The 26,247-nt window shown below is 58.4% G+C and overlaps 14 protein-coding genes across 14 annotated transcripts; 7 read left to right on the forward strand and 7 right to left on the reverse strand.

Moving 5' to 3' along the window:
• Window positions 1–7: 7 nt before the first annotated feature.
• FA10DRAFT_232133 (AAA-domain-containing protein) lies at window positions 8–1,890 on the reverse strand (the record flags this gene model as incomplete). The annotated part of the gene is made up of 2 exons (XM_025518888.1): window positions 8–199; window positions 295–1,890. The coding sequence occupies 2 exons, from the start codon at window positions 1,888–1,890 to the stop codon at window positions 8–10; spliced, it is 1,788 nt and encodes a 595-aa protein (XP_025376791.1).
• Window positions 1,891–2,683: 793 nt separating this feature from the next.
• On the forward strand, window positions 2,684–5,000 carry FA10DRAFT_148560 (hypothetical protein). The gene is made up of 3 exons (XM_025518089.1): window positions 2,684–3,140; window positions 3,242–4,794; window positions 4,902–5,000. The coding sequence occupies exons 1-3, from the start codon at window positions 2,799–2,801 to the stop codon at window positions 4,915–4,917; spliced, it is 1,911 nt and encodes a 636-aa protein (XP_025376792.1). The 5' UTR covers window positions 2,684–2,798; the 3' UTR covers window positions 4,918–5,000.
• Window positions 4,699–8,752, reverse strand: FA10DRAFT_253817 (BRO1-domain-containing protein). Its single transcript, XM_025519707.1, has 4 exons — window positions 8,502–8,752; window positions 8,338–8,419; window positions 7,701–8,256; window positions 4,699–7,633 (listed from the first exon to the last, which is right to left on the reverse strand). The coding sequence occupies exons 1-4, from the start codon at window positions 8,698–8,700 to the stop codon at window positions 5,084–5,086; spliced, it is 3,387 nt and encodes a 1,128-aa protein (XP_025376793.1). The 5' UTR covers window positions 8,701–8,752; the 3' UTR covers window positions 4,699–5,083.
• A 121-nt stretch (window positions 8,753–8,873) lies between these two features.
• On the reverse strand, window positions 8,874–9,978 carry FA10DRAFT_268123 (hypothetical protein). The gene is made up of 2 exons (XM_025522191.1): window positions 9,714–9,978; window positions 8,874–9,615 (listed from the first exon to the last, which is right to left on the reverse strand). The coding sequence occupies exons 1-2, from the start codon at window positions 9,797–9,799 to the stop codon at window positions 8,997–8,999; spliced, it is 705 nt and encodes a 234-aa protein (XP_025376794.1). The 5' UTR covers window positions 9,800–9,978; the 3' UTR covers window positions 8,874–8,996.
• Window positions 9,979–10,654: 676 nt separating this feature from the next.
• On the forward strand, window positions 10,655–13,171 carry FA10DRAFT_275757 (alpha-isopropylmalate isomerase; the record flags this gene model as incomplete). The annotated part of the gene is made up of 2 exons (XM_025523281.1): window positions 10,655–10,725; window positions 10,785–13,171. 2 exons carry the CDS (start codon window positions 10,655–10,657, stop codon window positions 13,048–13,050), a joined length of 2,337 nt encoding a protein of 778 aa, XP_025376795.1. The 3' UTR covers window positions 13,051–13,171.
• FA10DRAFT_268124 (putative PUP3-20S proteasome subunit beta3) lies at window positions 12,952–14,208 on the reverse strand. The gene is made up of 6 exons (XM_025522192.1): window positions 14,109–14,208; window positions 13,793–14,021; window positions 13,571–13,714; window positions 13,450–13,495; window positions 13,288–13,382; window positions 12,952–13,210 (listed from the first exon to the last, which is right to left on the reverse strand). Exons 1-6 carry the CDS (start codon window positions 14,173–14,175, stop codon window positions 13,162–13,164), a joined length of 630 nt encoding a protein of 209 aa, XP_025376796.1. The 5' UTR covers window positions 14,176–14,208; the 3' UTR covers window positions 12,952–13,161.
• Window positions 14,209–14,345: 137 nt separating this feature from the next.
• FA10DRAFT_275758 (putative MSP1-intra-mitochondrial sorting protein) lies at window positions 14,346–15,880 on the forward strand. The gene is made up of 4 exons (XM_025523282.1): window positions 14,346–14,447; window positions 14,517–14,865; window positions 14,928–15,168; window positions 15,229–15,880. The coding sequence occupies exons 1-4, from the start codon at window positions 14,391–14,393 to the stop codon at window positions 15,719–15,721; spliced, it is 1,140 nt and encodes a 379-aa protein (XP_025376797.1). The 5' UTR covers window positions 14,346–14,390; the 3' UTR covers window positions 15,722–15,880.
• Window positions 15,881–16,622: 742 nt separating this feature from the next.
• On the forward strand, window positions 16,623–18,660 carry FA10DRAFT_268126 (hypothetical protein). The gene has a single exon (XM_025522193.1). The coding sequence runs from the start codon at window positions 16,758–16,760 to the stop codon at window positions 18,477–18,479; it is 1,722 nt and encodes a 573-aa protein (XP_025376798.1). The 5' UTR covers window positions 16,623–16,757; the 3' UTR covers window positions 18,480–18,660.
• Window positions 18,661–18,698: 38 nt separating this feature from the next.
• On the reverse strand, window positions 18,699–20,718 carry FA10DRAFT_302921 (SPT2-domain-containing protein; the record flags this gene model as incomplete). Its single annotated transcript, XM_025525185.1, has 2 exons — window positions 20,369–20,718; window positions 18,699–20,279 (listed from the first exon to the last, which is right to left on the reverse strand). The coding sequence occupies exons 1-2, from the start codon at window positions 20,375–20,377 to the stop codon at window positions 18,699–18,701; spliced, it is 1,590 nt and encodes a 529-aa protein (XP_025376799.1). The 5' UTR covers window positions 20,378–20,718.
• On the forward strand, window positions 20,369–21,812 carry FA10DRAFT_268127 (hypothetical protein). The gene is made up of 3 exons (XM_025522194.1): window positions 20,369–21,024; window positions 21,097–21,338; window positions 21,411–21,812. Exons 1-3 carry the CDS (start codon window positions 20,810–20,812, stop codon window positions 21,692–21,694), a joined length of 741 nt encoding a protein of 246 aa, XP_025376800.1. The 5' UTR covers window positions 20,369–20,809; the 3' UTR covers window positions 21,695–21,812.
• Window positions 21,813–21,946: 134 nt separating this feature from the next.
• Window positions 21,947–22,756, forward strand: FA10DRAFT_268128 (zf-CSL-domain-containing protein). Its single transcript, XM_025522195.1, has 3 exons — window positions 21,947–22,221; window positions 22,294–22,364; window positions 22,430–22,756. The coding sequence occupies exons 1-3, from the start codon at window positions 22,033–22,035 to the stop codon at window positions 22,437–22,439; spliced, it is 270 nt and encodes an 89-aa protein (XP_025376801.1). The 5' UTR covers window positions 21,947–22,032; the 3' UTR covers window positions 22,440–22,756.
• On the reverse strand, window positions 22,736–23,671 carry FA10DRAFT_253830 (carbohydrate kinase; the record flags this gene model as incomplete). Its single annotated transcript, XM_025519708.1, has 3 exons — window positions 23,577–23,671; window positions 23,297–23,503; window positions 22,736–23,125 (listed from the first exon to the last, which is right to left on the reverse strand). Exons 1-3 carry the CDS (start codon window positions 23,601–23,603, stop codon window positions 22,736–22,738), a joined length of 624 nt encoding a protein of 207 aa, XP_025376802.1. The 5' UTR covers window positions 23,604–23,671.
• Window positions 23,672–23,691: 20 nt separating this feature from the next.
• On the forward strand, window positions 23,692–24,662 carry FA10DRAFT_268130 (hypothetical protein). The gene is made up of 2 exons (XM_025522196.1): window positions 23,692–24,171; window positions 24,264–24,662. The coding sequence occupies exons 1-2, from the start codon at window positions 24,091–24,093 to the stop codon at window positions 24,483–24,485; spliced, it is 303 nt and encodes a 100-aa protein (XP_025376803.1). The 5' UTR covers window positions 23,692–24,090; the 3' UTR covers window positions 24,486–24,662.
• FA10DRAFT_268131 (Zn-dependent exopeptidase) lies at window positions 24,603–26,061 on the reverse strand. The gene is made up of 2 exons (XM_025522197.1): window positions 25,545–26,061; window positions 24,603–25,475 (listed from the first exon to the last, which is right to left on the reverse strand). Exons 1-2 carry the CDS (start codon window positions 26,049–26,051, stop codon window positions 24,747–24,749), a joined length of 1,236 nt encoding a protein of 411 aa, XP_025376804.1. The 5' UTR covers window positions 26,052–26,061; the 3' UTR covers window positions 24,603–24,746.
• Between the last annotated feature and the right edge of the window lie 186 nt (window positions 26,062–26,247).

The raw sequence follows: 26,247 nt of genomic DNA on the forward strand, positions 1-26,247 counted from the left end.
TCCTTGTTTACAGCGCTACCTGATCCCTCCAAGCCTCTATGCTGTGAATCATCTGGGGCGTGATCCTTCGCCTAACATCAGCCGCCGCCCCACGTAAATGCCGCTGCGCGATGCAGGGCGCGTTGAGGTCCTCGTTCATGGCCCTCAGCCCGGCGTCCTGACAAATTGAAACCATCTCCGCCCCGGAACAGCCCTCGGTCTGTAAGGAGTAGAAAAAAAAGGCCATTCGGTTAGCCCACACGCCGACCCACCCGAAGAACGCCCCGGTAAACAAGAAGAAAATAAACAACTCACCATCGTAGCAATCTCATCCAAATTGACGTCGTTGCCAAAGGTCATCTTTCCAGCGCGAATCTCGAGCAGCTTGCGGCGCGCTTCCAGGTCTGGTGGACCGACGTAAAGGAGCCTGTCCAAGCGACCGGGCCTCAGCAGAGCTGCATCGATGACCTGGGGACGATTGGTGGCTGCGACGACAATGACGTGGCCAAGGCCCTCGACGCCGTCCATCTCGTTCAGCAGCGTAGCAATGAGCCTGTCCGAGTGCGACGCCTCGCTGCCGCCGTCGCTGCCCCTCATCGTCGTCAGGCCGTCGATTTCGTCAAAAAAGATAATCGAAGGCGAGGCGGCCCTGGCCTTGCGGAAGACTTCGCGCAGTGATCGCTCTGACTCGCCCACGTACTTGTTCAGTAGTTCCGGGCCCTTGACAGCCACAAAGTTTAGGCCGCTTTCGGTGGCCAGTGCCTTTGCAATGAGCGTCTTGCTACAACCGGGCGGGCCGTAGAGGAGCAAGCCTTTTGGCGCTTGAATTCCTAATCGGGCCAGGGTGTCTGCGTGCTTCAAGGGCCATTCCACACATTCTCGAATCTGGCTCTGAACCTTGGCCCCCGCCTGGCCGGTAGCAATGTCGGACCATCGCACCTTGGGAAGCTCCAGCGTGACTTCGCGCATCGCAGAGGGTCGGACAACGGTCTGGGCGTGTCTGAAGTCTTCTAGGGTCACCTTGTTGCTGTCATCTTGACTTGTGAGGCTGACGTCGTTCATCTTGGAGACAACGTGGTCCATTGCCATGGAGTCTTGGCTGCTTCTGGGTCCATCGAGAAGCTCGCGCGTGACTGCGCGCATGCCCGCTTCTCTCACCAGCGAGGCGAGATCGGCGCCCACGAAGCCGTGACACTGATCGGCGATCTGCTTCTTCTGATCCTCGTCAAGGGTATGTGGTACTCTTTGCAGGAGCACATCGAGTATAGACCTTCTGGCTTCGCTCGATGGCACGCCAATCTCGATCTCTCGGTCGAGCCGGCCTGGCCGTCTCAGCGCCGGGTCGATCGCATTGGGACGATTGGTGGCAGCAATGACAACGATGCGGCCTTCCTGGTCCTCGGGTTCCTTGTTTCGACCCTGGCTCGAACCCTGTCGTTGACCCAGGCCATCCATGAGCGTCAGAAGGGTAGCGACGACGCGCCTCTCGACCTCGCCCGCCCCTTCGACACCAGCTCCATCGGCTCCAGCTCCCGCATCACGTCTGGGCGCCAGGGCATCGATTTCGTCGATGATGACGACACTGGGAGCTGTCTCTTGGGCGCGCTCGAACAGACGTCGAAGGCTACGCTCGGTACCTCCGTGAAAGGAGGAGGAGAGTTCGGGTCCAGACACGAGATGGATTGAGCCAGCCTCGACGCAAGCCGAAGCGGCGGCATGGGCCAGCGACGTCTTTCCTGTTCCAGGCGGGCCGTAGAGGAGCACGCCCCTCGGCGGCTTGAGGCCATATCTTCGAAAGACGTCCGGTCTCGTCAGCGGCATCTCGACCAGGCGGCGGATCTGTTCAATTTGTCGATCGAGACCGCCAAGAGCAGCATAGCCTTCGCTGTTTCTCTTGATTCCGTTGCTCATCCCCTCTCCCTTCCTCTCCTTGGCAACCTCGACGGAGATGTGTGTTCCTCTCGTCACTTTTAAAACCGTAGATGCGACGTCCTCAGGCCACTTGTACGAAAGCGGAGAGGTGTTAGAGGCGGTACGGATCCTGTTGAGCTCCACGCTCTCCATTGTGCACCGTCCTGGCCTCCCTTCGGAACCACCCTCACGAGGGAGCTGCCATCTTTGCCCCACCCAGCAGTAGCCTTGGCCTACAAGTGATTCCCTGGCATGGACTTCGAGCAGCCGCATGTACTCGCCACTGTCCTCTTTCTGTTCCAGCCCCGTGCACTTCACGACGATGTACGTGGCTGCCATAACGTCTTGTTCCTTGAGAGGGAAGACGCTTATGCTCGTGCATGACTCGCTCGTCGAGGTAGAAAGAGAGATGGCTACTCGCCAGATCATTTGAGCTTTCCCCCCTGTAACTACTCAGCACCACCAGTACTCACCATCGGAATCTAGGCTCGAGTTTGGCCAGAGGTTGGTGACGAGGCATCCAACCTTTTTTGACGAATCATCGAGTGCCACCAACACTGCTGGGGATCCAGCTTGTGCGCCGCAAGTCCTAAGGGATGAAGGGTGGAGATAGGCCCTCGAAGATGTTATCGAGGCCGTTGGTGCCTTTCTGGTGACTTTGAACACCTTCTCGCTCATCGTCAGCACCTTTACCAAGAAAGAAGAACAACCTGTCAACTTTCTCTTTCTTTAGTCTCAAGCAACTTTTTTTTCTTTCTTTTTGTTTTCCCCTGCCTGCTCGCTCAGATGTTGAAGTCGACGCGTGGCTGGGGGATTTTTCCTCGCACGGTGCGGCGACTTCATTGCCTCTCTCTCCCGAAAAGGGGGTTGACTCTCTTCCAGCCTGGACACTCACTGTACACCGCGCCATGTCGTATTCGATAGACGACCCCTGGTCGGCGACGTCACCAAACCGGCACCAGCAGGGTGCCTCCTCCTCTTCCAACTACCCGAGGCCGTTGACGTGGGCGCCCTCGTCCTCGGTCAGGAACGGCGCCGCGGACGCGCCATCGTCTGCATCGTCGGATCAGGACGGCGCGGGCAGCGCGTCCTATTTCACCCTTCGCCTCCCGCCCGCCTATCAGGACGTGTGGAACCGAGCGAGCGCCGAGGACCAAGACGACGGAGAGGCAATCGATGAACTGTCGCTCTCGCAGCTGCGCAGAGTCGTTGGTGCAGCTCGCGGACTGAGCGCTGGCGACGTAGAGGAGGTGAGTGGAGGGAAAGAGATAAAGAGAGAGAGAGAGAAGGAAAACGCAGACGCATTGGCCTTTCTTCTTCTTCGAGCTGACGACTAGATTCGTTTCTCTAGATTATCAACCACTCTTCCCCGCCCTCGTCTAGCAACATCACCAGACACGCCTTTGCCCTCGCGCTCGTCCTTGTCGCGCAGCACCAGCAGGGCCATGCAATTGATGCGGGCCTCGCACGCCGCGTCATCAGCAGCAACCCGGCGCAAAACGAGTGGCCCTCGCCTGACCTCGACCTGAGTGCAATGAGTGCTGGGAGCAAGACATTCAATGGCAGTCTCGCAAGAACGGCCAAGAGCCAGGCCAGCGAAGTCGAAGGCCTCCCCAGCTCCATGTCCTTTGCGAGCACCACGTCGGCGATTCGTGGGTGGAACGAGGGATCGCGAGGAGGCGCAAGGGGCGGACCACAGCTTGAACCAAGTCCCTTCTACGTCTCACCTCATCCAACGACGGTCCAGCTGCATCCCGAGCTGGGCGGCTTTCTGTTCCGCCACGTCCTCTACAATGTCAAGACGCCGCTCTCGCCTTCCAGGAGTTCTGTCAAGCGACGCTATACGGACTTTGTCAACCTGCACGGCTACCTTGTTGCCCGCTATCCGTTCCGGCTCGTGTACCCTCTTCCCTCCAAGCGACTCTCGCTTCCTCAGCTCAATCGCACCGACCCAAACGAGGCCCAAGACGCCTTTCTTGAGCAGCGCAGGCTCGCCCTTGCCCGTTATGTGCGCAACCTCGTCTCCCACACGCGTCTCAAGCCAGATGCCGTTGTCGCCAGCTTCCTGACAAAGGGCGCACAGCCGGCGAATGCCAGAAAGAGGACAACCGCAGCCGCATCGCAAGCAAGTTCTGCTTCAACCACTTCCGCTTCGGTCGCCAACGAGGAAGACAACGCCTGGAAGTTGCCCGCGCTCATGGACCAGCCCCTGGAAGAAGGCCTGGACGACGGCTGGACACTGTCCGAAGCCGAGATTCAGGGCGTGCCCATGGATCTGGACGAGCGAGTGTCTCGCGCCAAGGAGCTTGCTCCGACGCTCTTGGACCGCTGGAACATGATTGTCGCCAGCTGGGAGCGGGTGTGCCGTCGACACGAGGCGGCCGGCGCCGAATCGACGCGGCTCTCGCTGTCCCTCTCGTCGCTGCTGGAGGTGCAGGCCAAGATGCACCTGACGGTGCCGACCACCAATCCTGCTCAGCACAAGCGCGCCGCGCAGCTCCGTCCGTGTGCGCAGGCTAGTGGCCTCGTACCCGGTCTGCTCGTAGACTATGCCGATCTGGCCCATGCCAGGGCAAGGGCCCAGTCGCTGACGCTCGACAGCCTCAAGAACCACCGGGATGCGATCCTGGCCTTTTGCAATCTCCTCAAGCGCCACGAGCGACTCGCGCGGCCCGAGGCCGTCGGCGATGTCGAGAAGAGAATCGCGGCCACGAGGCAGCGGTGGAAGACGGCAAAGGACGCAGTGGCGGCAGCTAGGGACCAGGCAAAGCCTGTCGCCGCGCTGGAGCAAGAGGTCAAACGGCTAGAGGGGGAAATCGTAAAGGATCAGGCCCTAGTTGAGAAGCTCAAGAAGCGGAACGACCGGATCAGAGTCGCCGTTTGGGACGAGATTCGAAGATTTCAGTATCTCGGTGAGTCAAATACGCCCCTCTTCCCCCCCTTCTTTCTTTGCATGCTTTGCGTTTTCACACAGAGGGAGAGACTGATCCATATGCTCTTCACTCAACCAGACGACCTCATCATTGACGATTGGATCGCGTTCGCAAAGGCCGAGGCCGGCAACCTCGCTGCGAGCCGCTCAGCCGTCGAAGACCTCATCGCTCAGCTCCAGGGCCTTTCCTTTTCCTCTCTGTAACAGCACATGCAGCAGTATACCTCGCTTCCACACAATTATGCATTGCCATGTTCCATCTCATCGATATGGAGGATACTGTTGCTGCTGCTGCCATCCCTGCTGCGGCTGTTGTTGTTGCTGCTGCTGGGGATAAGCCCCATAAGGTGACTGCGTTTGAGGCTGCTGGTATGTCTGGTATTGGTTAGGCAGGGGAGGGGGCGCCGGTTGTGATCCGTGTTGAGGATAGGAGGATTGTCCAGGCAGAGGCGGCGGTGGAGGTCCCAATGACATTTGGCGGGAGTACTGCTGCTGGGAAGACTGCGGTGGTGGTGCCGCTCCGTAGGCGACCTGGCTGCTCCACTGCGGAGGCGGGGGAGGCAGGCCAATGGACGACTGCTGTTGCGGAGGTGGTGGCGGCGGTGGCATGTAAGAAGAGGAAGAAGGCTGCGTTGGCGGCGGCGGCGGCGAACCGTAGATCGAATGCGGGGGTGGTGGCGCGGAGCCATATGGGGAAGAGGATGGCGGAGGCGCGGAGCCATACATGGAGTGAGTCGAGGGAGGCGGTGGGGAGGCGTAAGCAGAGCGTTGAGGTGGCGGCGGAGGAGAAGTATATGACGGATGCGATGGTGGCGGGGGTGACGCGTACGAAGCCTGTCTCGACGATGGTGGTGGTGGTGCAGCAGCAGCAGCCGAGGCACCTGACCCTCTTCCAAACGCGAAGTCGAGGTTATCATACGGTGAGGTTGGCGTGACCGGCGACTGATACTGCGAAGTCTGTTGGTACTGAGGCTGTTGCTGCGGCGGCGGTGCGTAACGCTGCTGATAAGCTTGCTGCTGTTGCTGCTGAGGAGGCGGTGCTTGCGGGGGCCCGGCTGAGCGCCAAGACTGAGAAGTGTCTCGACCAAGGTTGAGTCCGCCAAGACTGCTCTCGAGACCGCTGCTACCATCAGTGCCCCTTTCCTCCCATTCGACCTCCTGCTTGAGGCGTTCCCTCTCTGCTCGCCTCTCTTCCGAGAAACTCTTCGCATTCCGCTTCAGCTCCGTGCCAATCTCTTCGAGCTGACCGTAGAACGCCAAGGCCTTGCCCAATCCTGCTCTCACTTGGGCGTGAGCATCTTTGGCCCTCCTTAGCCTTGCAATGAGAGATTGACGAGCACTTCGCTTGGCTTCGTACTGCGTCGAAAGAGTTTTGCCCAAGTTCGTCGATGTGAGCTTCTTCCAGGCCTTTGTCACTTCCCCGACGAGTCGCTCTTGCTCGGTCACACTCCGAGCGCTGCGCTGTGTAAGAGTGCGGAACTTGTCGAGCTCCTGTTGGAAAAGCTGCGTCTGCGCTTCGGGAGGTGACCGACGATTGAGGATGAGAAGGTGGGAAATGTCGTCAGACTGGATCCGGTTCCTCAGTTCCGAAAGACTGTCGCTCCGTTCTCGCTTGACGCGGTGAAGAGCCGACAGATTCGACTCGATGGACGAGACGAGCGACTCCACCCGTCGCTTTTCCTCTTCGTCAGCAGTCTCCTCACTCTCTGTCAGATCAAGCAGCTGTGGCTGCGACCCGTTTCGAGCTCCGCTGTTGCCGCTGCCGCTGACGGCCTCGATAAATGCTGCCTCAAGCCCCTCATTACCGCTCAGAAGCACCCTGATCATGGCCCCTTCCTCTTTCCACAGCCTGGCAATAGCCTCGTCGTTTCCTACGGCCTGGTCCAGTGCTTCTCGGTTACTCTTGATGTCGCTCCGCAACGCCCGTGTCGCCGATCCACTTGGCGCTTGGGTCCACTTATCCCCAAAGCGAACTCGAAGCTTCTCACACTGCGCCGCTTCATCGTCGAGGAGCCGCGACGCTTCTTGCATGTCTGCCCTGGCCTTCTCTCTCCGAACAGAGAGGCTCTGCAGCGCATCATCGACGGCACTACTGCCTGAGCCGAGGCCGTCCATGCCGAGGGAGCCTCCACCGGCAATTTCCTCTTCGGACCACTCGCGCACCTCCTTGCCTGGGTCAATGAGATCGTCAAAGCCACTATCGCCAGCACCGCCTTGCTGTCGAAACTTGTTGAGTGATTGTGGAAGTCCCATGTACTCCAGCGCGGCCGTCAGCTGCCCGTCGGCCAGCGTCGCCTTTTCGCCTTCGCTACGAACGAGCTTTGCCTTTTCCTCGCTGTACATGCTCGCCGCTTCGTGGACGCCTAGCGGGACAAGGTTGCTGAAGAGGTCATTCGCCGGTGCAGCCCCCGTCGTAGCACCGATCAGCTTCTGGATATCTGCGCTGCTGTACACCTCCTGAATGCTGATGGGCGTCGCAGCCGGCAGTGGCTCGATAGGGGCCAAGGTGCTCTCGGTGGGCAAGATGTCGTGGTAGATGAGGTCGTTGTCCTTGATCGCTGTCTGCTTCTTGGCCGTCGCCTGGGCCAAATGGGCATCGATGAGAGACTTGAGCGACGTGCCTGCATCGGCAGGCAACGTCGAGTGGGAGCCCGTAATCGAGACGGAAAAGGAAATGCAGAGCTTCTGCGCCTCTTTTGCTAGGGATTCCGACAGCGTCAATCTGACGAGGGCCACACCATGAGCACTTGCACCAGAGTCGACAGTCGCACGATGGTACTGGGCCAGTGAAGCGAAGTATTTTGCTTTGGTCTGCAAAGCGTGTGTGTGAGCCTCCTCTCCCCCCTTCGATACCACACAGCGTGTGCCAAGAACTCACCTGGACGAGGAGCCCCCAGCTGCGCTCAAAGACTGCCTTGGTGATCCACTCTTTTGCCTCTTCGGCCAAGTTCCCGTACAAGATGCTTGCTTGACAGGCCAAGCGCGCGACCAGGCTGCCTCCCTTCTTCTCCTCGAGCGTCTTTTCCCAAAAAACCTCGGTGGCCTGGGCCAGCTCGACGTCGACAAGCCACTTGACCACGTCCTTTGACAAGTCAGTCGAAGGCGCATGAAGGAAGTTTTCGTTGATGTACGAGAGCATGCCTGCCGACTGGCGCAACGACTGGTAGGCGAGCTTTGTGCCTCCCAAGGGCGACGTGGCTACCGCTGCTGCTGCAGCAGTTGCTGCGCTGCCAGCACCACTCTTTGCGCTTGAAGAGTGTGCCGCCGTTGGGCTGGCTGGCGTGCCCGCTGGGCCTGGCGATGAGGCAGCGGCGCCTAGTCGATTGGTTCTCGCGCCAAGCGAAGAGAGCACAGCTGCCATGCAGAAGATGATGCTGGCCTTTTCATACGCCAGCGAGTGCTGCGAGATGGGCTTCTCCGTGAAGGCGTCCTTCCTGAGAAGTCAGATAGGTCGTGAGCAAAGGGAAGTCCACTGCACAACGGAGACGGAGTATGACCGAGCGCAACGAACTTACCAAGGGAAGGGAACCCTGAGCTCGGGAAAGCGCAGCTCGAGCATCTCCAGCATGTGGAACCACTTGTAGAGAAGGTCTCTTGCTGTAGAGGAACGAATGAGCCGCTGCTTCATCTGCTTCACCTCGTTCCCAAGCGCCCAAGGCTCTGCGCTGTATAGACGCACCTGTCAGATCGCTTCCGGCGCCCTGAACGGCATCCTGCCGGGCCCGATTGAGCGCGCCCAGCTGCTCTGCGTAGTTTCGTGGATCCTCGCCATACGAGTTCTTTATGAGCTGGCTCACCACAGAGGCTAGGTCGACCTCTTCCGTCGCCTTGTGCGGGATGCGCAATAGCGGCGACTGCGCCAAGTGTGTCGACGTCATTCTCTCTGAGCGACTTCCGTCACACCACTGCTATTAGTCGTCGTCGTCGTCGTCGAGGAGGGACCACCAACCTTCGCCTTATTCCCCAGCTTGGTTGGGCGGACAGCGGGTGCCCCGTGCTCAGCCACATCACGTGGCGTCACAATCTCGCGTCACCTCGGCGGACTGTGGACAAGCAAATTACGTGGATTACAGGAGTCACAACGACAGCAAGTGTGTTACAGGCAAGACATGAGAACGAAGCACAGTGAGAATGCGACAAGTCGGGGTATCTGGAAGATTAATGGACAACGAGCTCATGCGGCTCGGGCACGCTCGAGGGCGAGCGTGTGAGCGTCGAGGTACACTGCTGCTTGCGGTGGGACTGATGGTGCTGCTGCTTGACGGTGTTGCGGGGGGACGTGAACTTGCTGCAGATCGTGAGGGTTCGCATAGTGAGGTTGCTGTTGGCCCCAGCCAAACCCGTCTGTCCCATCGTTGGAGAAGGCGTCATAAGCCTTGGCGTGTTGCAACGCCTGAGGCTGGAAGTGACCCTTTCCCTTGCGGTCATCGAAGATGTCGTCGGCCGAACTTGGCGATGGTGGAAGAGATGTGGAGGGTGGCATCTGATGAGCCTGTTCCATACGACGGTGCCTGTCCATCTCGTGCGTCTGCGGAGAAAGGGCGACCTGGCTCATCATGGCATTCCTGCCCTGGTCGAAGCCGCTCTCGTCATAGGGGCTGCCAGCTGGTGCAGCTAGCTGGACGAAAGGACGACGAGCAGCTTCTCGTTCCTTTTTGTCGTCGCGGCGCGCCGTCTTCGTGCAGCACCACCACAGTGCAAAGACGACGAGGACGACGATCGCGACGAGGCCGACTGAGAGGCCGATGAGCTGAGTCTTGGAGAGGTCTCCTGTGGCCTGCTGGGCAGCATTGCTTTGGTGAGGAAGTAGATGAATAAGAAGAGGAGCGAATAAAATGAATGAGCATAACCTTGCATGCAGGCTCTTTGGAAAATCTCCGGCAGCTCTCACCTGGCACTCTGGCCGCCCGAGCTGAGACTGCTGGTGACCCCTCCCAGCGCCTGTCTCTTCTGAATCTTGACAAGGCGGGACGACATCGGATGATAAATGGCAGTCTTACGGTCGGCAAATCGGTGCGCAATAGAGGATTGTGAACACGACGATGGTGGTGGCGATGAGACGAGGACAGGGAGGCTGATGACGGATCCCCCGCTTCCTCTGCGCGGGACACCCCCTCCCCTCCCTTCCGTTTCTGTGAACAGAAGCCGTCGTCAAGTCGCCGTAAATGGGCAATCAAGACAGGATTTGAACCATCATGTCTGGAATGATATTCAAATGCGGCTAATTAAAGTGAGACTTGTCTTCGGGGGTATTAGCGCGACCTCTAGCGCAGAGGACAGCTATTTCGGGTGTGTTCGCACACTTAACCAGGCTGAGTAGCGTAGAGTAGGTAAAGGTTCGTGTCAGCCGATCAATATTGATGAGGCTACACGCGAGCGTGGAATGCTTCTTGGCACCACTGGTAGGAGTCGTGGTAGCGGGTGTAGTTGAACAGTAGCAGCTCTTGCGAAAGCAATGGTGCTATCATGGTACAGTAGAAGCAGCTCCCCAGACCGAGCAAGCCCCTCCTTTTTACTACCTGGAAACACCATCTCGGCCTCCGCTGTGCAATCTTCAGCAGCGCTTTGGCCACGTCAGATGCGAAAAGAAGCCCAATATAATCCCGGGCTGTCATGCTCATTGTTCTGCTGTTCGTCCGCATATGCCGCGTCCGGCTTGATGAACTTGTAACACGCGCGGCCTGATTGGCACGCTTTTGCTCGGCCGCAAGATCCGACGTCTAGACATCACGTGATACTTTGCTCTCGGCTTCTCAATCCTTCTGACTCCACCGTCGACGTCCACGACGGTGCTGCATTAACGAAGACCACAATCCAGCGTTGCTCCCCACCATGGCGGCCCCAAGAACGCTTTACCAAAAGATTTTCGATAATCATGCCGCCTACAAGCACCCTGATGGGACGTGAGTGGTGTTGTCGAGGCGGTCTGCGATTCCTGAAGCTGAGAACCAAATTTTGGCAGTGTTATCCTGTACATCGACCGGCACCTCGTGCACGAGGTGACCTCGCCACAGGCTTTTGAGGGTCTTCGAAACGCCAAGCGAAGTGTCAGGCGGCCTGACTGCACGCTCGCCACTGTCGACCACAACATCCCCACAATCTCTCGAAAGACGTACCGCGACACAAAGACATTCGTCGAGCAGTCGGACTCGCGGATTCAGTGTCTCACCCTCGAGGACAATGTCAAGGAGTTTGGCCTCACCTTCTTTGGTCTCTCGGACAACCGCCAGGGCATCGTGCACATCATTGGCCCTGAGCAGGGCTTCACGCTTCCCGGCGCCACGATTGTATGCGGCGATTCCCACACGTCGACCCACGGTGCCTTTGGCGCTCTGGCCTTTGGCATCGGCACCAGTGAGGTCGAGCACGTCCTGGCAACGCAGACCATCCTTCAGAAGCCGGCCAAGAACATGAAGATCCAAGTCGATGGCCAGCTTGGTCCTGGTGTCAACTCCAAGGACATCATCCTCCACGTCATTGGCATCATCGGCACGGCTGGAGGCACGGGTGCCGTCATTGAATTCTGCGGCTCGACGATCCGCAGCCTGTCGATGGAGGCCAGGATGAGCATCTGCAACATGTCAATCGAGGCCGGCGCCCGTGCAGGCCTCATCGCACCTGACGAGATCACGTTTGAATACATCAAAGGCCGGCCCCTGGCGCCGACAGGCAAGGCATGGGACGATGCGGTGGCAAACTGGCGCTCGCTGCCGTCCGACGAGGGCGCAAAGTACGATGCCGAGGTGTACGTCGACGCCAAGGACATCGCTCCCACAATCACGTGGGGCACGAGCCCCCAGGACGTTGTCGCCATCACGGGCAAGGTCCCCGACCCAAAGACGGACGGCAAGGATGCCAACCACGCCAGTGCCATGGAGCGCGCCCTCGAGTACATGGGCCTCACGGCAGGCACGCCCATGGAGGAAGTCAAGATCGACAAGGTCTTCATTGGCTCGTGCACGAATTCACGTATCGAAGACCTTCGCGAGGCCGCGCGGATCCTTCACGGGCGGAAAGTGGCCTCTCACCTCTACTGCATGCTCGTTCCTGGCTCCGGACTGGTCAAGAAGCAGGCAGAGGCAGAGGGCCTCGACAAGATCTTCATCCAGGCCGGCTTCGACTGGAGGGAGGCTGGATGCTCCATGTGCCTGGGCATGAACCCGGATCAGCTTGCGCCTGGCGAGAGGTGCGCCTCGACGTCGAACCGCAACTTCGAAGGCCGCCAGGGTGCTGGTGGCCGAACGCACCTCATGTCTCCCGCCATGGCCGCCGCCTGCGCCGTGACAGGATACCTGACCGACGTGAGGAAGCTCGAGGCTGGCCAGCGAGTCGGCTTCGAGGCCTCCAAGCCCGGATTCCAGATCCAGATGACAGACAACAAGTCGTATCTCACCGACAAGCCTCTGCCGCCACCCTCGCCCATCGTGCCTGGTGCCACAGCGGATGCGCCAGCAACCACGGACGAAGACGCGCTCCGCGACGTGCCCCAGTCTGAGATGACCACGTCTGGAGGTGGCATGGAGAAGTTCCAGGTGCTTGAGGGCTTCTGTGCTCCCCTGCCGCGCAACAACGTCGACACGGACCTCATCATTCCCAAGCAGTTCCTCAAGACAATCAAGCGCACCGGCCTCGGCTCGGCCCTCTTCTGGCCGCTCCGGTACGACGTCAAGACGGGCGAACCGCTTCCCGACTTTGTCCTCAACCAAAAGCCATTCGACGGAGCCAACATTCTCGTCGCGCAGGAGAACTTTGGCTGCGGCTCCTCTCGTGAGCACGCTGCGTGGTCCCTGACCGACTTTGGCATCCGGTGCGTCATTGCCGAGTCGTTCGGTGACATCTTCAGCACAAACTATACCAAGAACGGCGCGCTTCCGGTCCGCCTCCCCAAGGAGCAGGTGGCAAAGGTCATGGAGGCAGCCAAGGCCGGCGAGAAGGTCAAGGTGGACCTGGTCAAGGAAGAGGTCGTCCTCCAGGACGGCACATCATTTGCCTTCAAGACGCCCGAGTTTACGAGAAAGTGCCTTCTCGAGGGTCTCGACGACATTGCTCTCACCCTCGTTCACGGCGACAAGATCAAGACCTTTGAGGCTCAGCGGAGTCAGACGACGCCGTGGCTCGACGGCTTCGGCTACACCGTCGGCGCCTCCAAGGCTTCAGGGGATTCCAAGAAGCTCGAACCCCTCGTCGCAAAGGCCACCACGGCCGCCAAAAAGGTTTCGGATTGGTAGTTCTTTCTTTTACCTCACGCCTCTTTTGGGAGAGGAGAGGGCTTGTCAGGAGCGTAGTGACTCTGATGCCATGTTCAATTGCATTTCGTTCTGTTCTTGTGTTTCTACAGCTTAATCTTGCCGTGATTTGAGCCAGCGCTCCGTCACCTTCTCTGGTGTACTGTTGAAAGCGGTGGTGGCAGCATTCTTTAATCAGTGCCCCGTCTCGAGACAGCAGGACGAGAGAGCATCACTCACATGACTCGGACAATCGCTCCCCACCCACTCAAGGCGTCGCGTTCCAAGGCGCCCAGCAGTGTTTGGCTGATAGTCTCGAACAGCTCCTCAGGTCCCTGAGACGAGAGTGTGAGCGACCGGTCTCCAATATCGAGAGTCTCATCGCCCAGTCAGCCTACTCACCAAATCTTCCTCCCAGAGCCCCTCGGCCATACCAAAGAGCTTGTCGCTGTCGAGTCCCCATTCCCATGTGTGAGCTTCCCTTCCTCTGTGAAGTTGCTACAAGAATCTGGCGAGGGCTTACCTAGCGGTTCCCGAGACAACAAAGTCCTTTGCAAAGTTGAGGCACCCAATGAGGTCCGAGGCTGCGATGAAAGGCTCGTTTGGCACAGGCGCATCTGGTGAGGACAGGCCACAGATGACGGGCTCGATAAAGTATGGGCCAAACCTGTACAGAAGAAAGGGTGGACGATGATGAGCCCTCTGCACTAAGGCCCTACTGGACAGCCCTGATGGAATCACCCACCTCTTTTCGTACAATGTCGAGCTGACGAGGTGAGCAAAGGTCTCTGGCTGGATCTCTCGCTCCTCCTTCATCTTGTACATATTGACTCGGTACCGGAATGTCTCCTTGAGCGTGGCCACGTCGCTCGCCAGACCTGGAAGACCCAGATAGGTGCGCTCAGTGACCGCAAAGACCTTGTCAAAGTTGCATGCCACTGTCATGGCCTGCTGGCCCAGACGGAGGTCCGAGGCTGTATTCCAGGAGAAGCATAGCATATTAGCTTCGTATTCATCTCTCTCTCGCGCATGCGCAAGGTGAGCCGGGTATCGTTACTCACCAATGGCAACACAGTTCTTGCCCTTCATGGCCACGACGGACCCGCCGTTATACTCCATAATACTCATGGTGGGCGAAGCTTGCTTGCGGCCGGTCTGGTGGTTGTAGGAACGAGCTGCGTGGCCCTTGCTCGAGCTTTCTCGAGAAGGCGTTGCATCGCTCCGCCTGACGCGCGGCCGCATTACGTAATCCAAGCCTTTGCGACCACTAGGCATTTTTTGGACATTGGGCTTTCAGCAACAACCATCGCCCAGACCGACGAGGACGGAAAGAGGGGTGCATCATGAAGGAGGCGACGAGAAAGCTGGCAACGGACATCTTTGTCTTTGCCGTCAGCAATGTGAGTGACCTCCTTCTGTCTCCGTGGCTTGCCTGATACTTGGGCTGATTGCGACGGCAACTATTTCAGGTGGCCTTCTACTTCGCCTTCAAGACGATCATGAAGTCCATGGACCCTAATCGTCAAAAGCGACTCGATGCCAAGAAGCAGAGCGACGACAAGCTTGAGAAGCTGGGAGTAAAGGGGACTCTCCTGAATCTGACCGAGTACGAGGAGCAGATCGCCACGGAGCTTATCTTGCCCGCGCAAATCAACGTCGATTTCAATTCGATCGGAGGCTTGGATCCCATCATCTCATCGCTGCAAGAGAGTGTCATTGCGCCGTTGTGTTATCCAGAGCTTTTTGCTGGTGCTAGCGGTCGCAACGGTCTCCTGGGTGCACCAAAGGGCGTCCTGCTCTTCGGACCTCCGGGCACAGGTGAGAGGTCCAGAACGAGAGCTCCAAACAAACCCTGTCTGACCGATACTGGTTGATTTCAGGCAAAACAATGCTGGCGAAGGCCCTGGCAAAGGAGTCTGGAGCTACTTTCATCAATATGCACGTCTCCACGCTGACCAACAAGTGGTTTGGCGAGTCCAACAAGCTAGTCGCTGCGCTCTTCAGTCTGGCACACAAGCTTCAGCCGAGCATCATCTTCATCGATGAGATCGACTCCTTCCTCAGAGAAAGAGCCACTGGCGACCATGAAGTCACAAGCATGATGAAGGCAGAGTTCATGACGTGAGTGACTTTCTCTCCTCTACCTTGGACTGGCCTCTGACACGTCCGTCCTCATGCAAGGCTTTGGGATGGTCTCACTTCGTCTTCGGATCGAATCATGGTGCTGGGCGCCACGAATCGTCCAAATGACATCGACTCTGCCATCCTCAGACGCATGCCCAAGCGCTATGCGGTCCGCCTTCCAGACCCTTCCCAACGGCGCAAGATCCTCGAGATCATGCTCGCAGACACCCGGCTCGACCCGCGCTTCGACTACGACGAAGTGGTCCGGCGTACCGAGGGCTACAGCGGCAGTGATCTCAAGGAGGCTTGCCGGAATGCAGCCATGCAGCCAGTGCGAGAATATATGCGGAGCGCAGAGGGTAGGAAACAGATCAGCAGCAACTCGAGACGAGGATCTTCTGATTCTCCTGTGGCATCCTCGCCCCCGACACCCACCAAAAGCTTTCAAACAAGACCGATCTCGAACCGTGACTTCTTCGTCTCAGATACCGCGACGGCGGCCACGACGCTGAAGCCAGCTCGCCTTATTGGCGAGGACCCTTTGGACTGAGACAGGTCTCATTCCGGCCATACTCTCCTTCTCCACGATAGACGCCCTATCTGATGGACGATGTTAATTGTCCATGTACTGTAAAACATTCAATTACTGCTCGCTAATGGATGAAAAAGAGGGGACACACCTATGAAGCCACTGGTGACATTGTATCTTCTCAGCTGTTGGCGCCCTGACGAGCTTCTCGAGGACACAAACACACTGCGTGCGAAATTGGAACAAAAAGCCAAAAAAAAGGGATTTCAGGTCAAGCGTATTATGCTTGGTTCGCCCGAGACTCGAACTCGGGTTGCAGGGTAATTCGAAACTGTCACCATCCCCATAAAAGGGGGGCCAGGATATGAATCCTGCTTCCTAACCACCTAGAAGAGCGAACCTTGTTCTTAACAGCGGAGCTGATTAAAAACGTACATATAGCCTGCGGATTTTGCTGCACTCGACTCAGACGGTTCTGTAGCGACGACGCTGTCAGATCTTTCCGACCTGCTTGATCTCCGCTTGATCTCCTCAATCGTCTTTCCAGGGCCAAGTGACCACACATTCGCGCCACGATTAGGCTAGAGAAGTGCACAACCCCGCTCGCTAGCTGAGCTACGCCAGCAATAGTCACTGGCTTGAAGTTTTCCCACCTTTTGACGTAAAGCCAAGGAGGTCCGGAGGCACGCACCGGTTATAAAGTGACTTGTCTTTCTAAATTTACTTGATGTCTTAGAAATTGGCCTACAAATAAAAAGCAAAAATCCTCGACCTGGTAAGTTTTGTTACCAAAAGGGAAAAAGGCCAAGAGTCTCTCGGCGCCGTGGCTTGGCCCTATCGTAACTCACGGCACGTAAGGGCGAAAAATCCCGAAGGCCTGTTCATAAACACAGCCAGAGTCACGAACACTGCTAATATATTGCTACTGTCACTGCCACGAACATCATCTTCCCTTCTGCCTTCTCACCGCTCTGCAACTTCCAGGCTCACCCCTTCTGAGTTTTCGAGGGGATCCAATGGTCAAGTGTGCCCCCACCGACACGTCACAGAGAAGATGATGCCGCTCAGCGAGAGCCAGGGGCATGAGGCTGCAGGCGGCGGCGACGGTGGCTATTTTGGGAGCGGCTCAGTCATTATCACCGATTCGCCCTCTTCGTCACCCAGCTTGGGCGCCTCGCACTACAGCACGGCCCACAAGCAGCAACAGCAGCAACAGCAGATCCAGCAGCCGGCACAGGCAAGACATACACAGGTTCAATACCTGTCGTCATGGAGGAGCACGCCAGACGTGAGCGATGTGCCGAGCCTGAGCCTGAGCAACTCGTCCTTCTCGGCCACCTCCGACGCCCCGTTGCCCTCTCCTGGCGGCAGGGGCCAGCTCGACTACGAGTTCATTGAGACGCTCGATCGCATTCGGCGTGTCGCCTACAGGTTGGCGTTGCCTGTCGCCGAGGTCCAACGAATCGTGGATGTAGCACAGAGATTGGCGAATGGAACCGAGAACGCCGCGTTGGACGACAGCCTCCTCTTGTCGCGCTATGGTCTCGACGCTGTTGTCTATAGAGCGGTGCTCGAAGCGATGCGAAGCGATCAAGAACAGCAGAGAAGCCCGGCGGTCCCTTCGGCCAGAGCCACGTTGGAGATGCTCTCAACTCCCCACCCGTCCGATGTATCGGCTTCGCCCCCTTCTTCGGCTCCCTCGTTTCCTTCTATGCAGCAATGGGGACCTGCCACGTCTGCAAGACGTCAGCGATGGATCACTTCCTCACCTACATCGACGTATGGCCAGCAGCAACAATTACAGCAACAACACCAACACCAGCAGCAGCAGCAACTGCTGCGCACGCCACCCTTTCACCCTTCTCGGTCTCAGGCTCCTACTCATACCCAGAATCATACCCTTCTTCCATCGTACAGCTACAGAGATGCTCCCGGTCGGCTTCGATCGCTACCCACACGTTCTCACCGCTCGATGGACGATTACACATCGACATTGACAACCGCTACGGACAGCAGCATTTCACAGAACATTGATCATCACACAATTCACCATCTACCTCCAGCAGCGCCTTCGCTTCACGGTCTCTTTTCGCAGCAGGCGTCTCTCGTCTCTGGCGGCAGAATGACGTCGCCACGAATCGATGAGGAGCGCGATCGCTACGCTGTCAGAGAAGACACGCTCAAGCAACCAAGCTCGCGACAGTCGACGGCAACAAAGCCTCCTCAGAGAGGTTCCTCGACGAGCCAGCTCGTAGCATCGCCATCCTCGGCATCGTGCGCTTCGCCTAGTTTGTCCGGAAGAAAGGCATCGCGAAGGGCCAGCGCAGATGTCCTGGGCCTGAGCATGGACCACGGCGCATCTCCGTCAGGAGCTTCCCGAGCCTCGTCACCTGCCAGTGCCTCTGCCTACGCTTTTGGCGCTGCGGCGGACGAGCGGTCCGGGTCGAAGCTCTCTCATGACGAGATTATGGCCAAGCTTCAACGCAAGGTCAAGGAGCGAATCGCGGCAAAGGCGGCAGCTGCTCTTACTGGTGCCGGTAGTCCTAGCATGGGCAGCAGCAACAGTGGCAGCAGCAGCAAGCCATCCTCACGCAACAGATCGAGGTCACGGCCGCCCAGACCGAAGACTACGGGCGACGGCCAGACTCGAGGCTCGTCTAGAGGCATGAGTGTCGACGAAGAGGCCAGAATGAACGTCGACGAAGACCCCAGGAGCCCAGCTGGCATCGAGGCGCTCCTCAGCGCAGCAGCCATTGCCGATCATCAGCGCTTACCGTGACCTTTTACACCTCCTCACCTTCCCCCAATTCTGCATAGAGCATCCACGGATCAAATCACTGCATGTATATTTGTCTCACTGTTTTTCTTAATTTCTCCCCCTCTATCCTCTCTTTCTCGCATCTCTTAGGATCTCATGTCATGGATTGTCAATCATACACTGAATAAGATTGATTCAGGAGGTTGCAATGTTTGCATAGACAAGAGCACATGCACGACACTATTTTCGGCCCCTTCTTGCTGCTTTTTCCCTCGCCCGCCTCTCTAGCTCCCTCTGTTCTCGCTCGTCCTCCTTCCTGGCCAGCTGTGCGCTCCGCATCTCTTCCCGGAAGACGCTCTCCGCATCTGCCTCCATGTCGTCATCGTCGTCATCGTCGTCGATGGCTGAAACGTACTTGCTACGGTCCTTGCCAAACATGCGCCAGATCTCGTCGCCAATCGCGGCCGAGACGCCACCTCGACCCTCGTCCATGTCTGAAGACGCCTGCGAGTCAGTCTCGTAGGTGTCTTGCGACATGGACGAGGCGTCTGACCCTTCGTCGTCGTCGTCGTCGTCGTCTTCCGAATAGGATACCTTGTGCGCAGCACGTCCCCTGTCCCTGCCGGACAGGCCCGAGCTGCTGCTGGAGGAAGCAGCCTTCTTTCTCTCGGCCTCTTCGCGCAGAAACCGGTCCCGCGCCGTCTCTCGTCTCGGAGGTCCCGAGGGTTTGCTGCCTTCGGCGTGCGAGTCTGAATCTGCTCTGCTGCTCTGCTTTCTCTTCTTTTTTTTGTCCTTCTTGTCTTTGTCTGCCTCGTCTGACTTTCTCTTGCTCTTGCTTGCGCTCGCCTGGCTGCTGCTGCCGCTGCTGGCCAATCTGCTGCTGGAAGGTGGCAGGTGTCCAGGTACACCGGCAAGGAAGTTGGCAGCAGCCGTAAGGTCGGACGAGCGAGGTCGAGGCGGCACGATGGTGCGGGCTGCAGTGGCAGCACCATTCTGCCGGTCGCTCTTCGAAGAGCGGTCCACCGCTGGCTCTGCCGAAGACCGCGAGGGACCCGAAGAGGGAGCAGTAGGCATGGGAGAAGACGAGCCGGCATGGGGCAGGCCCGCCTTTTTTGCGTCCATGGCCTTTTGTCTCCGCAGCTGTGCCTCGGCTGCCTCGAGGTCTCGTCTGCTCTGCGTCGATGCACCGGCGGCGCCCATCCTCGCTGCGCGCAGGTCCCGGTCAATCTCCTCGATGGACCGGTTGTCGCGCTTCTTTGTGCCGAGCTTGACCAGGTCTGCCAACATCGCTGGCGAAGAGGCGGTTGCATGGTGGTGCGAGTGTCCCTTGCTCTTCCTCACTGAGCCCGACGAAGAGATGCCCAGCATGTCTCGCGTGGCCTTGAGCCGCTTCTCTTCCCTCGTCAGCGTCGAGTATCGATTCTCGTCTGGAGCCCTCTTTTTCCCTCTGTTGATTTCGTCTGCCTTGCCTCTGGCGGCACCGTTGGCTGCTCTGTCCCCTGATCGTCTGGCACCATTTGCAAGTGAAGCGAGTGTCTTTGCCCGTGTCGCTTCCTCAGCCTCCCTTTCCAGCCTCTTTCTCCGCTCCTCGTCTCGCTTCTGGCGCTCGAGCGCTGCGTCCTTGTCCCGCTGGGCCTGCTCCTTGCGCCGACGTTCCTGCGCTGCATACAGCTCGCGCTGACGCTCTCGCTCCTCGCGAGCCGCGGCATCGGCAGCACGCTGCTTGGCGAGAGCCTGCTTCTCGCGCTCGGCTCGCTCCGAGGCCAGGAGCGCCTGAGAGCGCTCGTTGCGTTCCTTGGCAAGGCGCTGAAGCTCGGCGAACTGCCAGGTTGGGTGAGGTACAGGTGAAGTTAGCCTTCAAGAAGGAACCTGATCATTATAAGAGAATGGGGAGATTCAGGGATACTCACGCTCGACATCGTAGGCACTGGACCAGCACCGCGCTGACTCCCCAGGCCACTCTCTACGTAGACGGCGCTCCAGCTGTATTCTCAAGCAACGTCCCTGGCTGTCCGTTCGCGCATCGATATCGTCCTTCCTTTCCACACTCGACGATTGATGAAGCCAAGCCCTCTCTCGCAACAGCAGCAGCAGCAAGACAGTCAGGGCGTTTCGTTGAGATGCAAGAGATGCCCCGGCCAGTCTAGACGCATCGCTTTGGCGGGCAGCTGCTAGTTCCCCCGATTTCCGTGTGGTCCAAAAAAGTGCGCCCAGAACTTGCTTCCAAAAAGGGAGACAGGGAAATAGAAACGGGAAAGGGGAGGGAGAGAGTGGAGGAAAAGAAGAGAAAAAGTAGTTCATTACCTCAAAACGATCACGAAGCAACGAGCAACAAAAAGGAGCGAGGCAAGATGGCTCCTGCACACAGATTAGCATGTCGAACGGCTGGGCTCGCAGGCAGGCTCGCGCGATCAGCTGCATCGTCCTCGTCAGTAGCGCCACGCCTCGCCTCGGCTGTCGCTGCACCAAGGTACCACCGGAATTTGTCGACGAGCCGCATCGTCCGGCTTCCCTCTGACGATCCTGGCGGCAAGCCAAACGACGGCTCCTACCCGACGGTGTATGAGTGAGTGTGTCTCAGGCTACTCGTGCCTTGGCATGGAATGCTCACAATATGCTTCTGCGCTGCACTCTGTAGCGATTTCAAGAACATCACGGCCTCCGACCAGCCCCAGCTGTCTGTGCACTCGCTGGCCGAGGACTGCATCACCCTCTCCGACGGCCTCGTGGTCCACCAACCCGCTATCCTCCTCAACGGCCAAGCACTCCTCTGGGACGCACCTCTGCTGGACCTAAACAGAGCCATGCCGTCTGGGCCTGGGTGGGAGGCGTGGTCTGACGAGGCATGGAGGGTCTTTGAGATCTGCACGCCACGACCCGGTGGGTGTCTCTTTTCCCCGGTAATCGATCGCTCAATTACTGACCCCTGGCCTCTTCTCTCTCTCTCAAAAGAAATCATCATCTTTGGGACAGGCAAGCGGGTGCTCCCGCCGCCCGCCTCGGTGAAGCGCTACCTCAACACGCTCGGCATCCAGCTCGAGGCGCACGACACGAGAAACGCATCGTCGACATACAACCTCCTCACCGAAGAGGGCCGGCTCGTCGCGGCAGCCCTCATTCCGGCCACAAGGAAGCCGACAAAGAGGGTGATCTCCGGCACGGCGGCATCGGACGGTGCTACTACAGGAGCGGAAAAGGAGACGGAGCAGCTCAAGGGCGCGGCAGTGCTCTCATGACCCATGCCTTTTTTCACTTTCAGTTGTATAATCACGAGTCTCTTAATCTTGCTGTTCTCGCCGAGCATCTGATCATTTCTTTCTTGCCAAGTACCTCCCACGGGCAAGGCCCAGCAGCAGCGAGAGGTGATGACAGAGCAGGAGGGTCTCTGTGTTGAGAAGACCGCTCCACGTGAACAGCTCCCCCGGTCCGAATTCCGAGGCCTGGATGTGGCTCATTTTTTTGGATTTTTTTTTACTCTCGCAAGGTGACTTGAGGGACTGACTGAGTGTCGTCCATCCCCAACGTTTGCCCTCTCGTCGACTCGACGAGACGGAACACGGAGAAGAGCAGCAGGATGCCCAGGCCCAACTTCTACGACGAGATCGACCTGGAGGATATGACCTTTGACGAGGACGCGAACCTGTTCCACTACCCGTGTCCCTGCGGCGACCGGTTCGAGATCAGCCTGGCGCAGCTCAAGGAGGCCGAGGATGTGGCCAAGTGCCCCAGCTGCAGCCTCATCATTCGCGTCATCTTTGACCCCGTGAGTGTGGGCCCGGCACTGTCCTGTCAACAAGCTCTCATAGGCGCTGACTCTCTATGCTGCCACCGACAGCTCGACTTTGAGGATGATGACGATGCAGCGGCAACGACGAGTGCGGAGCCTTTGCCACAAGCGCAGCCAATGTGAGTCGGGGCCAGGAGTGTCAGACTGTCGGGAGCACACAATTTGGCTGACACAGAGCATTCAGCGCTGCCTGATGGACTAGGTAAAGATGCTGTACTAGACCATCAGCATGTCGAGCCGCGCCACCAGGGTGTCTTTCGTCAGTATTCACCAAATGGCCGCCTGCCAAACCACGCCCGCTGTCAAATCACGCCGGTCGCCGAAGAGCTGTCCTGGCACAGGTTAAGCTGGGCCCGCGATGTCGCTCCAGCCGCATACATAGCACAAGCACCGCGGCTGAGCAGAGGCCGTGACGCTGCGCTTTGGCTTCCCGATTGATATGTGAAAGGAGGTAGCATACAATTGGAATGACAAAAATAAAGAGAGGGCTTCAAGGTGCCCTGAGATAGCCTTCGAGAATCTTTGCTGTGTCTTGGACCATCTGCTGCAGATCCCCCTGGCCGTCCTGCTTGACGACAATGACGTCTCGCTCCGTGGCTGGGTCGGGCGCCTCCAGGGCAGCGAGCTGCGTCTTGAGGAGCTGTGGCGGCATAAAGTGCGTAGCACTCCGCGCCTCCATTCGCCGCAGGAGCTCCTCGGGCGGCACGTCGAGGTAGACGTGGACCGTCTGGAGCGCCTGCTCCTTGCCTGCTTCTTCGTCACTGCGAGGCTGCCCCGCGAGCGTGACAATGTCGCCGCGCAGAAGGTCTCGGTAGGCCTTTTTGAGCGCCGAACAAGCAATGATGCAGCCTGCTCGTCTCCGCGGCGTGCCGTCTGCTGACTCGTGCAGCTGCGGGGGCGCACCACCCACGACGGCGTTGCCCTGCTCCTTTCGGGCTTCCCCGTCCTTCTCTATCGCCTGAACCATGCCCGCATCGACACTGTGCCCGCTCGTCTCATAGACTTCCGCCAGTTGGCGCTGCTTCTGCCCTCCTCCTCCTTCCTGGATAACGGGCTCCCTCGCAGGGTGCGTGAGGTCAATGGCCGTCTCCCGGATCCGGTGCAGCCACGGCTCGCGATCATTGTCGCCCAACGGAGTCCCACCTGCCATCTTTGCGACATTGCTCGGCGGGTGCAGGTCATCGCCGTCGACAAAGGCCAGCGACAGGCGCTCGGCGAGCTTGGCGCCCAGCGTCGACTTGCCCGAGCCTGACGTGCCCTGGGGGCGAAATCGAGTGTCAGCTCTTCTTGCCCCTGTAAGAACTCCGGAAACGAGACGGGATGTGTCTCACCATGACCACAATCAAGACGCCCGCCATTTCTATGTGCCCTTCTTGCCGATTCGCGAGGTTCTTCTTCTCGATGTAAGGGTGGTAGGAAAGGGAGGAGGAGAGGGCGTGTCCCCCCACGCTTATTCCTCTCGAGAATAAAGTCAATCTTTCCTAGTTCGGCCGAGGCAGCCCTCTGTCTCTAAGCAAGCAACTTGCCCAGCAGTCTTTTGTGCTGATGGAATGCAACTTGCCCTTCAGTCTGGGCTCAACCGAGTCGAGACAGCGCTGACAGCGAAAGAGAATCACTGGCGTTGAAGAGAGGGTTGGTAGCATTTGCCTGCTTTGGCATGCGCGCGGAAGTCGGGCCGGGCCCCATCGACAGGCTTGTCGCGCGCTCTTTCTCCACTTTGCGCAAAGTCAAAGTCGCTGAAAAGTAGCCATTACTTTTTGACATCTCGCGACGAGGGAGGAATAACACTGAAATCAAGGGAAGAGGATAGAGAGAAGTGGGGGAAGACGGAACGCCACACTCAAGATGTCGACGTCGGCCGCGCGGACGTACGAGGAGCAGAATGACGCCTCGATGGACCGGCTGTTTGACAAGGTCAAAGCCCTGGTGCGTCTAGCTCGTCCCCCCTCCGTTTTGGTGTCTTTCTCCATCCCCGTAAAGCTGACTGTTTTTGACGTCCTCATCCGCACGTGCTGCAGCGCGGCGTCACGACTGACATCCACTCCGATGTCGAATCGCAGCGCGCCGGCCTCCTCGCCGACACATCCGAGTCCTTTGACGCATTCGCCGCCCGCCTCAGCAGCACCTCGCAGCGCTTCGCCAGGCACGTCGTCCATGCTGGCCGATCCAATCGAACACTAACACTCTACATCATTGGCGCCTTTGTCGCCCTCTTTTTGATCTGGCAACTCTTTTTCTAAGTGCTCAAGGAGGGGCGTAACCGGCGATGGCGAGAATGTGGTGGCGCACGTATTATAAACTAATCTCTTTCGTGCCTCATTTCGAGTGATCGACTGAGGCAAAGGTAATCTGGTTGGCAGTGCTGCTTGGTTGGCGGGAAGGACACTGGCTGGAGCATCTGCTAGCGAGCCCCGACCAAGAATGTATCTGCAAATTTGCTTTCTTCATCATTGCATGCACGGCGCAGTAGGTAGGCATCACACAAGGAGAAAGAAGAGACACTACTTTGCCCAGCCGCCCAGCTCGACGACAAAGGCCGAGCTGAGCCTGACAAACTGCATGAGATGGGCAAAGGAGAACTCGGGGTAGTCGATGACATCGTTGCCCGAGTGGATCCTGCGCAGGTTGCAGTCTTCGTACGTGGCCTCGATGGCGAATGCGCTTGGGAAGCCGGCCTTGTTCCAGGAGCCGTGGTCGCTGGCCGCGTAGCCGAGCTTGGTGTCGACGTAGGGGATGCTGAGGTAGGCGTCGACGAGACGCTTGACAAACTTGCTCAGCGGCTCATTCGTAAAGTCAGAGACGATGCCGACGCGCTCCTGGGTGCCCTGCTTGACAAAGGCAACCATGTCCTGCTGCAGCATGGCTTTGATCGGTGTTCCTCGCTTCACGTACTCCCGCACCACCTCCTGCGAGCCGAGGAGGCCGCCCTCTTCGGCGCTGTACCAGTGCCACTCGACATCCGTCTCGGGTTGCCAGCCGGAGGCGAGTAGGCCACGCAGTGCCTCGAGGATGGTCACGGTGCCAGAGCCGTCGTCATCGGCACCAGGGGCCGGCAGGAACGGCAGCAGGTGGGTCGAGTCGAGGTGAGCGCCGAGGATGGTGAGGCCTGCGTCAGATGACGAAGAAGAGACGTTGCTCGACTTCCGCCCAGGCACGTGAAGAATGATGCTGTTCTGGCCCCATTCATGCTCGAATTCCTTGACGGTGATGTCCTTGTTGGCGGAAGCGATCTAGAGTAGCACGAACCCTGCGTCAGTGTGGTGAATCACGCGACAGCCCAGGCCATCCCATCAGCTTACCTCCTTGACCTTCTCGAGCAGCCAGAGCTGGCTGCTCCGACCCGTCTCACTCTTGTAGTAGCGGTTGCGGAACGAGGTGAACTTTGCGAGGTTCTCCCTGGGCCCATCCTCTGAGACCTCGTCATACACCCTGTCCAGCTTCTTGGCGTGGCTGAGCTTCGTCGGGAACACAGGCTCCTGTTGCTTCATTGCTGCCGTGATGACAGGGCCTTGCTCCATGTCGGTGGTCACGTCAAAGAAGTTGACGCCCCGGAGGCGCAAGAGGTGCTTGCCGATCTCGTTGGTCCAGTAAGGCTCGCTGCTGTGGCTCGTCTGCACCATTCGCGGCGTAAAGAGGCCATGGCTAGACGAGAGGAGGCGAAGGACTAACGAGGGGCCCGACGACGACGGGTCTGCCAGCTCCGTCACGTACGAGGAGGGCGAAGTCCACGAGGGCAGCAGAGGCAGCGCGCCGCAGAGGGCTACGCCAAAGGCCACGACGAAAATGGCCGGCACGAAAAGACGCATATTGATGGTGGTCTATCCAAGATCCCCTAGCCCGCACCCTTGGTCCCTGACAGAGCAAACCGTCTGGCTTCAGGTGGAGTGGAGAGCACATGCAATTGCCACGTGGATCACCCAATTCCATAGTCGGGAGGACACGGTCATTCCGACATTGAGACCTCGTTCGGAGTCGGGCCCGCTCGATGAAAGCGAGCCTCGC

This window comes from Acaromyces ingoldii (genome assembly GCF_003144295.1).
Source record: "Acaromyces ingoldii strain MCA 4198 unplaced genomic scaffold FA10scaffold_4, whole genome shotgun sequence".
Lineage (NCBI taxonomy): Eukaryota > Fungi > Basidiomycota > Exobasidiomycetes > Exobasidiales > Cryptobasidiaceae > Acaromyces > Acaromyces ingoldii.

What these genes read in the sequence shown, in the direction of transcription:
- FA10DRAFT_268126 (XM_025522193.1), top strand. Translation starts at nt 16,758, where the DNA reads ATGCCGCTCAGCGAGAGCCAGGGGCATGAGGCTGCAGGCGGCGGCGAC.
- FA10DRAFT_268131 (XM_025522197.1), bottom strand. Translation starts at nt 26,051, where the DNA reads ATGCGTCTTTTCGTGCCGGCCATTTTCGTCGTGGCCTTTGGCGTAGCC. An exon ending in TGCTCGAGAAGGTCAAGGAG is followed by an intron (nt 25,476 to 25,544) that starts GTAAGCTGATGG and finishes GTGCTACTCTAG; the next exon opens with ATCGCTTCCGCCAACAAGGA.
- FA10DRAFT_268130 (XM_025522196.1), top strand. Translation starts at nt 24,091, where the DNA reads ATGTCGACGTCGGCCGCGCGGACGTACGAGGAGCAGAATGACGCCTCG. An exon ending in TTGACAAGGTCAAAGCCCTG is followed by an intron (nt 24,172 to 24,263) that starts GTGCGTCTAGCT and finishes CACGTGCTGCAG; the next exon opens with CGCGGCGTCACGACTGACAT.
- FA10DRAFT_268127 (XM_025522194.1), top strand. Translation starts at nt 20,810, where the DNA reads ATGGCTCCTGCACACAGATTAGCATGTCGAACGGCTGGGCTCGCAGGC. An exon ending in TCCTACCCGACGGTGTATGA is followed by an intron (nt 21,025 to 21,096) that starts GTGAGTGTGTCT and finishes TGCACTCTGTAG; the next exon opens with CGATTTCAAGAACATCACGG. An exon ending in GATCTGCACGCCACGACCCG is followed by an intron (nt 21,339 to 21,410) that starts GTGGGTGTCTCT and finishes CTCTCTCAAAAG; the next exon opens with AAATCATCATCTTTGGGACA.
- FA10DRAFT_268124 (XM_025522192.1), bottom strand. Translation starts at nt 14,175, where the DNA reads ATGAGTATTATGGAGTATAACGGCGGGTCCGTCGTGGCCATGAAGGGC. An exon ending in CAAGAACTGTGTTGCCATTG is followed by an intron (nt 14,022 to 14,108) that starts GTGAGTAACGAT and finishes CCTGGAATACAG; the next exon opens with CCTCGGACCTCCGTCTGGGC. An exon ending in GTTGTCTCGGGAACCGCTAG is followed by an intron (nt 13,496 to 13,570) that starts GTAAGCCCTCGC and finishes GGGACTCGACAG; the next exon opens with CGACAAGCTCTTTGGTATGG.
- FA10DRAFT_148560 (XM_025518089.1), top strand. Translation starts at nt 2,799, where the DNA reads ATGTCGTATTCGATAGACGACCCCTGGTCGGCGACGTCACCAAACCGG. An exon ending in GCGCTGGCGACGTAGAGGAG is followed by an intron (nt 3,141 to 3,241) that starts GTGAGTGGAGGG and finishes TCGTTTCTCTAG; the next exon opens with ATTATCAACCACTCTTCCCC.
- FA10DRAFT_268123 (XM_025522191.1), bottom strand. Translation starts at nt 9,799, where the DNA reads ATGTCGTCCCGCCTTGTCAAGATTCAGAAGAGACAGGCGCTGGGAGGG. An exon ending in TCGGGCGGCCAGAGTGCCAG is followed by an intron (nt 9,616 to 9,713) that starts GTGAGAGCTGCC and finishes TCCTCACCAAAG; the next exon opens with CAATGCTGCCCAGCAGGCCA.
- FA10DRAFT_253817 (XM_025519707.1), bottom strand. Translation starts at nt 8,700, where the DNA reads ATGACGTCGACACACTTGGCGCAGTCGCCGCTATTGCGCATCCCGCAC. An exon ending in CTCAGGGTTCCCTTCCCTTG is followed by an intron (nt 8,257 to 8,337) that starts GTAAGTTCGTTG and finishes CTGACTTCTCAG; the next exon opens with GAAGGACGCCTTCACGGAGA. An exon ending in GCTGGGGGCTCCTCGTCCAG is followed by an intron (nt 7,634 to 7,700) that starts GTGAGTTCTTGG and finishes CACGCTTTGCAG; the next exon opens with ACCAAAGCAAAATACTTCGC.
- FA10DRAFT_268128 (XM_025522195.1), top strand. Translation starts at nt 22,033, where the DNA reads ATGCCCAGGCCCAACTTCTACGACGAGATCGACCTGGAGGATATGACC. An exon ending in TTCGCGTCATCTTTGACCCC is followed by an intron (nt 22,222 to 22,293) that starts GTGAGTGTGGGC and finishes TGCCACCGACAG; the next exon opens with CTCGACTTTGAGGATGATGA.
- FA10DRAFT_275758 (XM_025523282.1), top strand. Translation starts at nt 14,391, where the DNA reads ATGAAGGAGGCGACGAGAAAGCTGGCAACGGACATCTTTGTCTTTGCC. An exon ending in TTGTCTTTGCCGTCAGCAAT is followed by an intron (nt 14,448 to 14,516) that starts GTGAGTGACCTC and finishes CAACTATTTCAG; the next exon opens with GTGGCCTTCTACTTCGCCTT. An exon ending in CTTCGGACCTCCGGGCACAG is followed by an intron (nt 14,866 to 14,927) that starts GTGAGAGGTCCA and finishes GGTTGATTTCAG; the next exon opens with GCAAAACAATGCTGGCGAAG.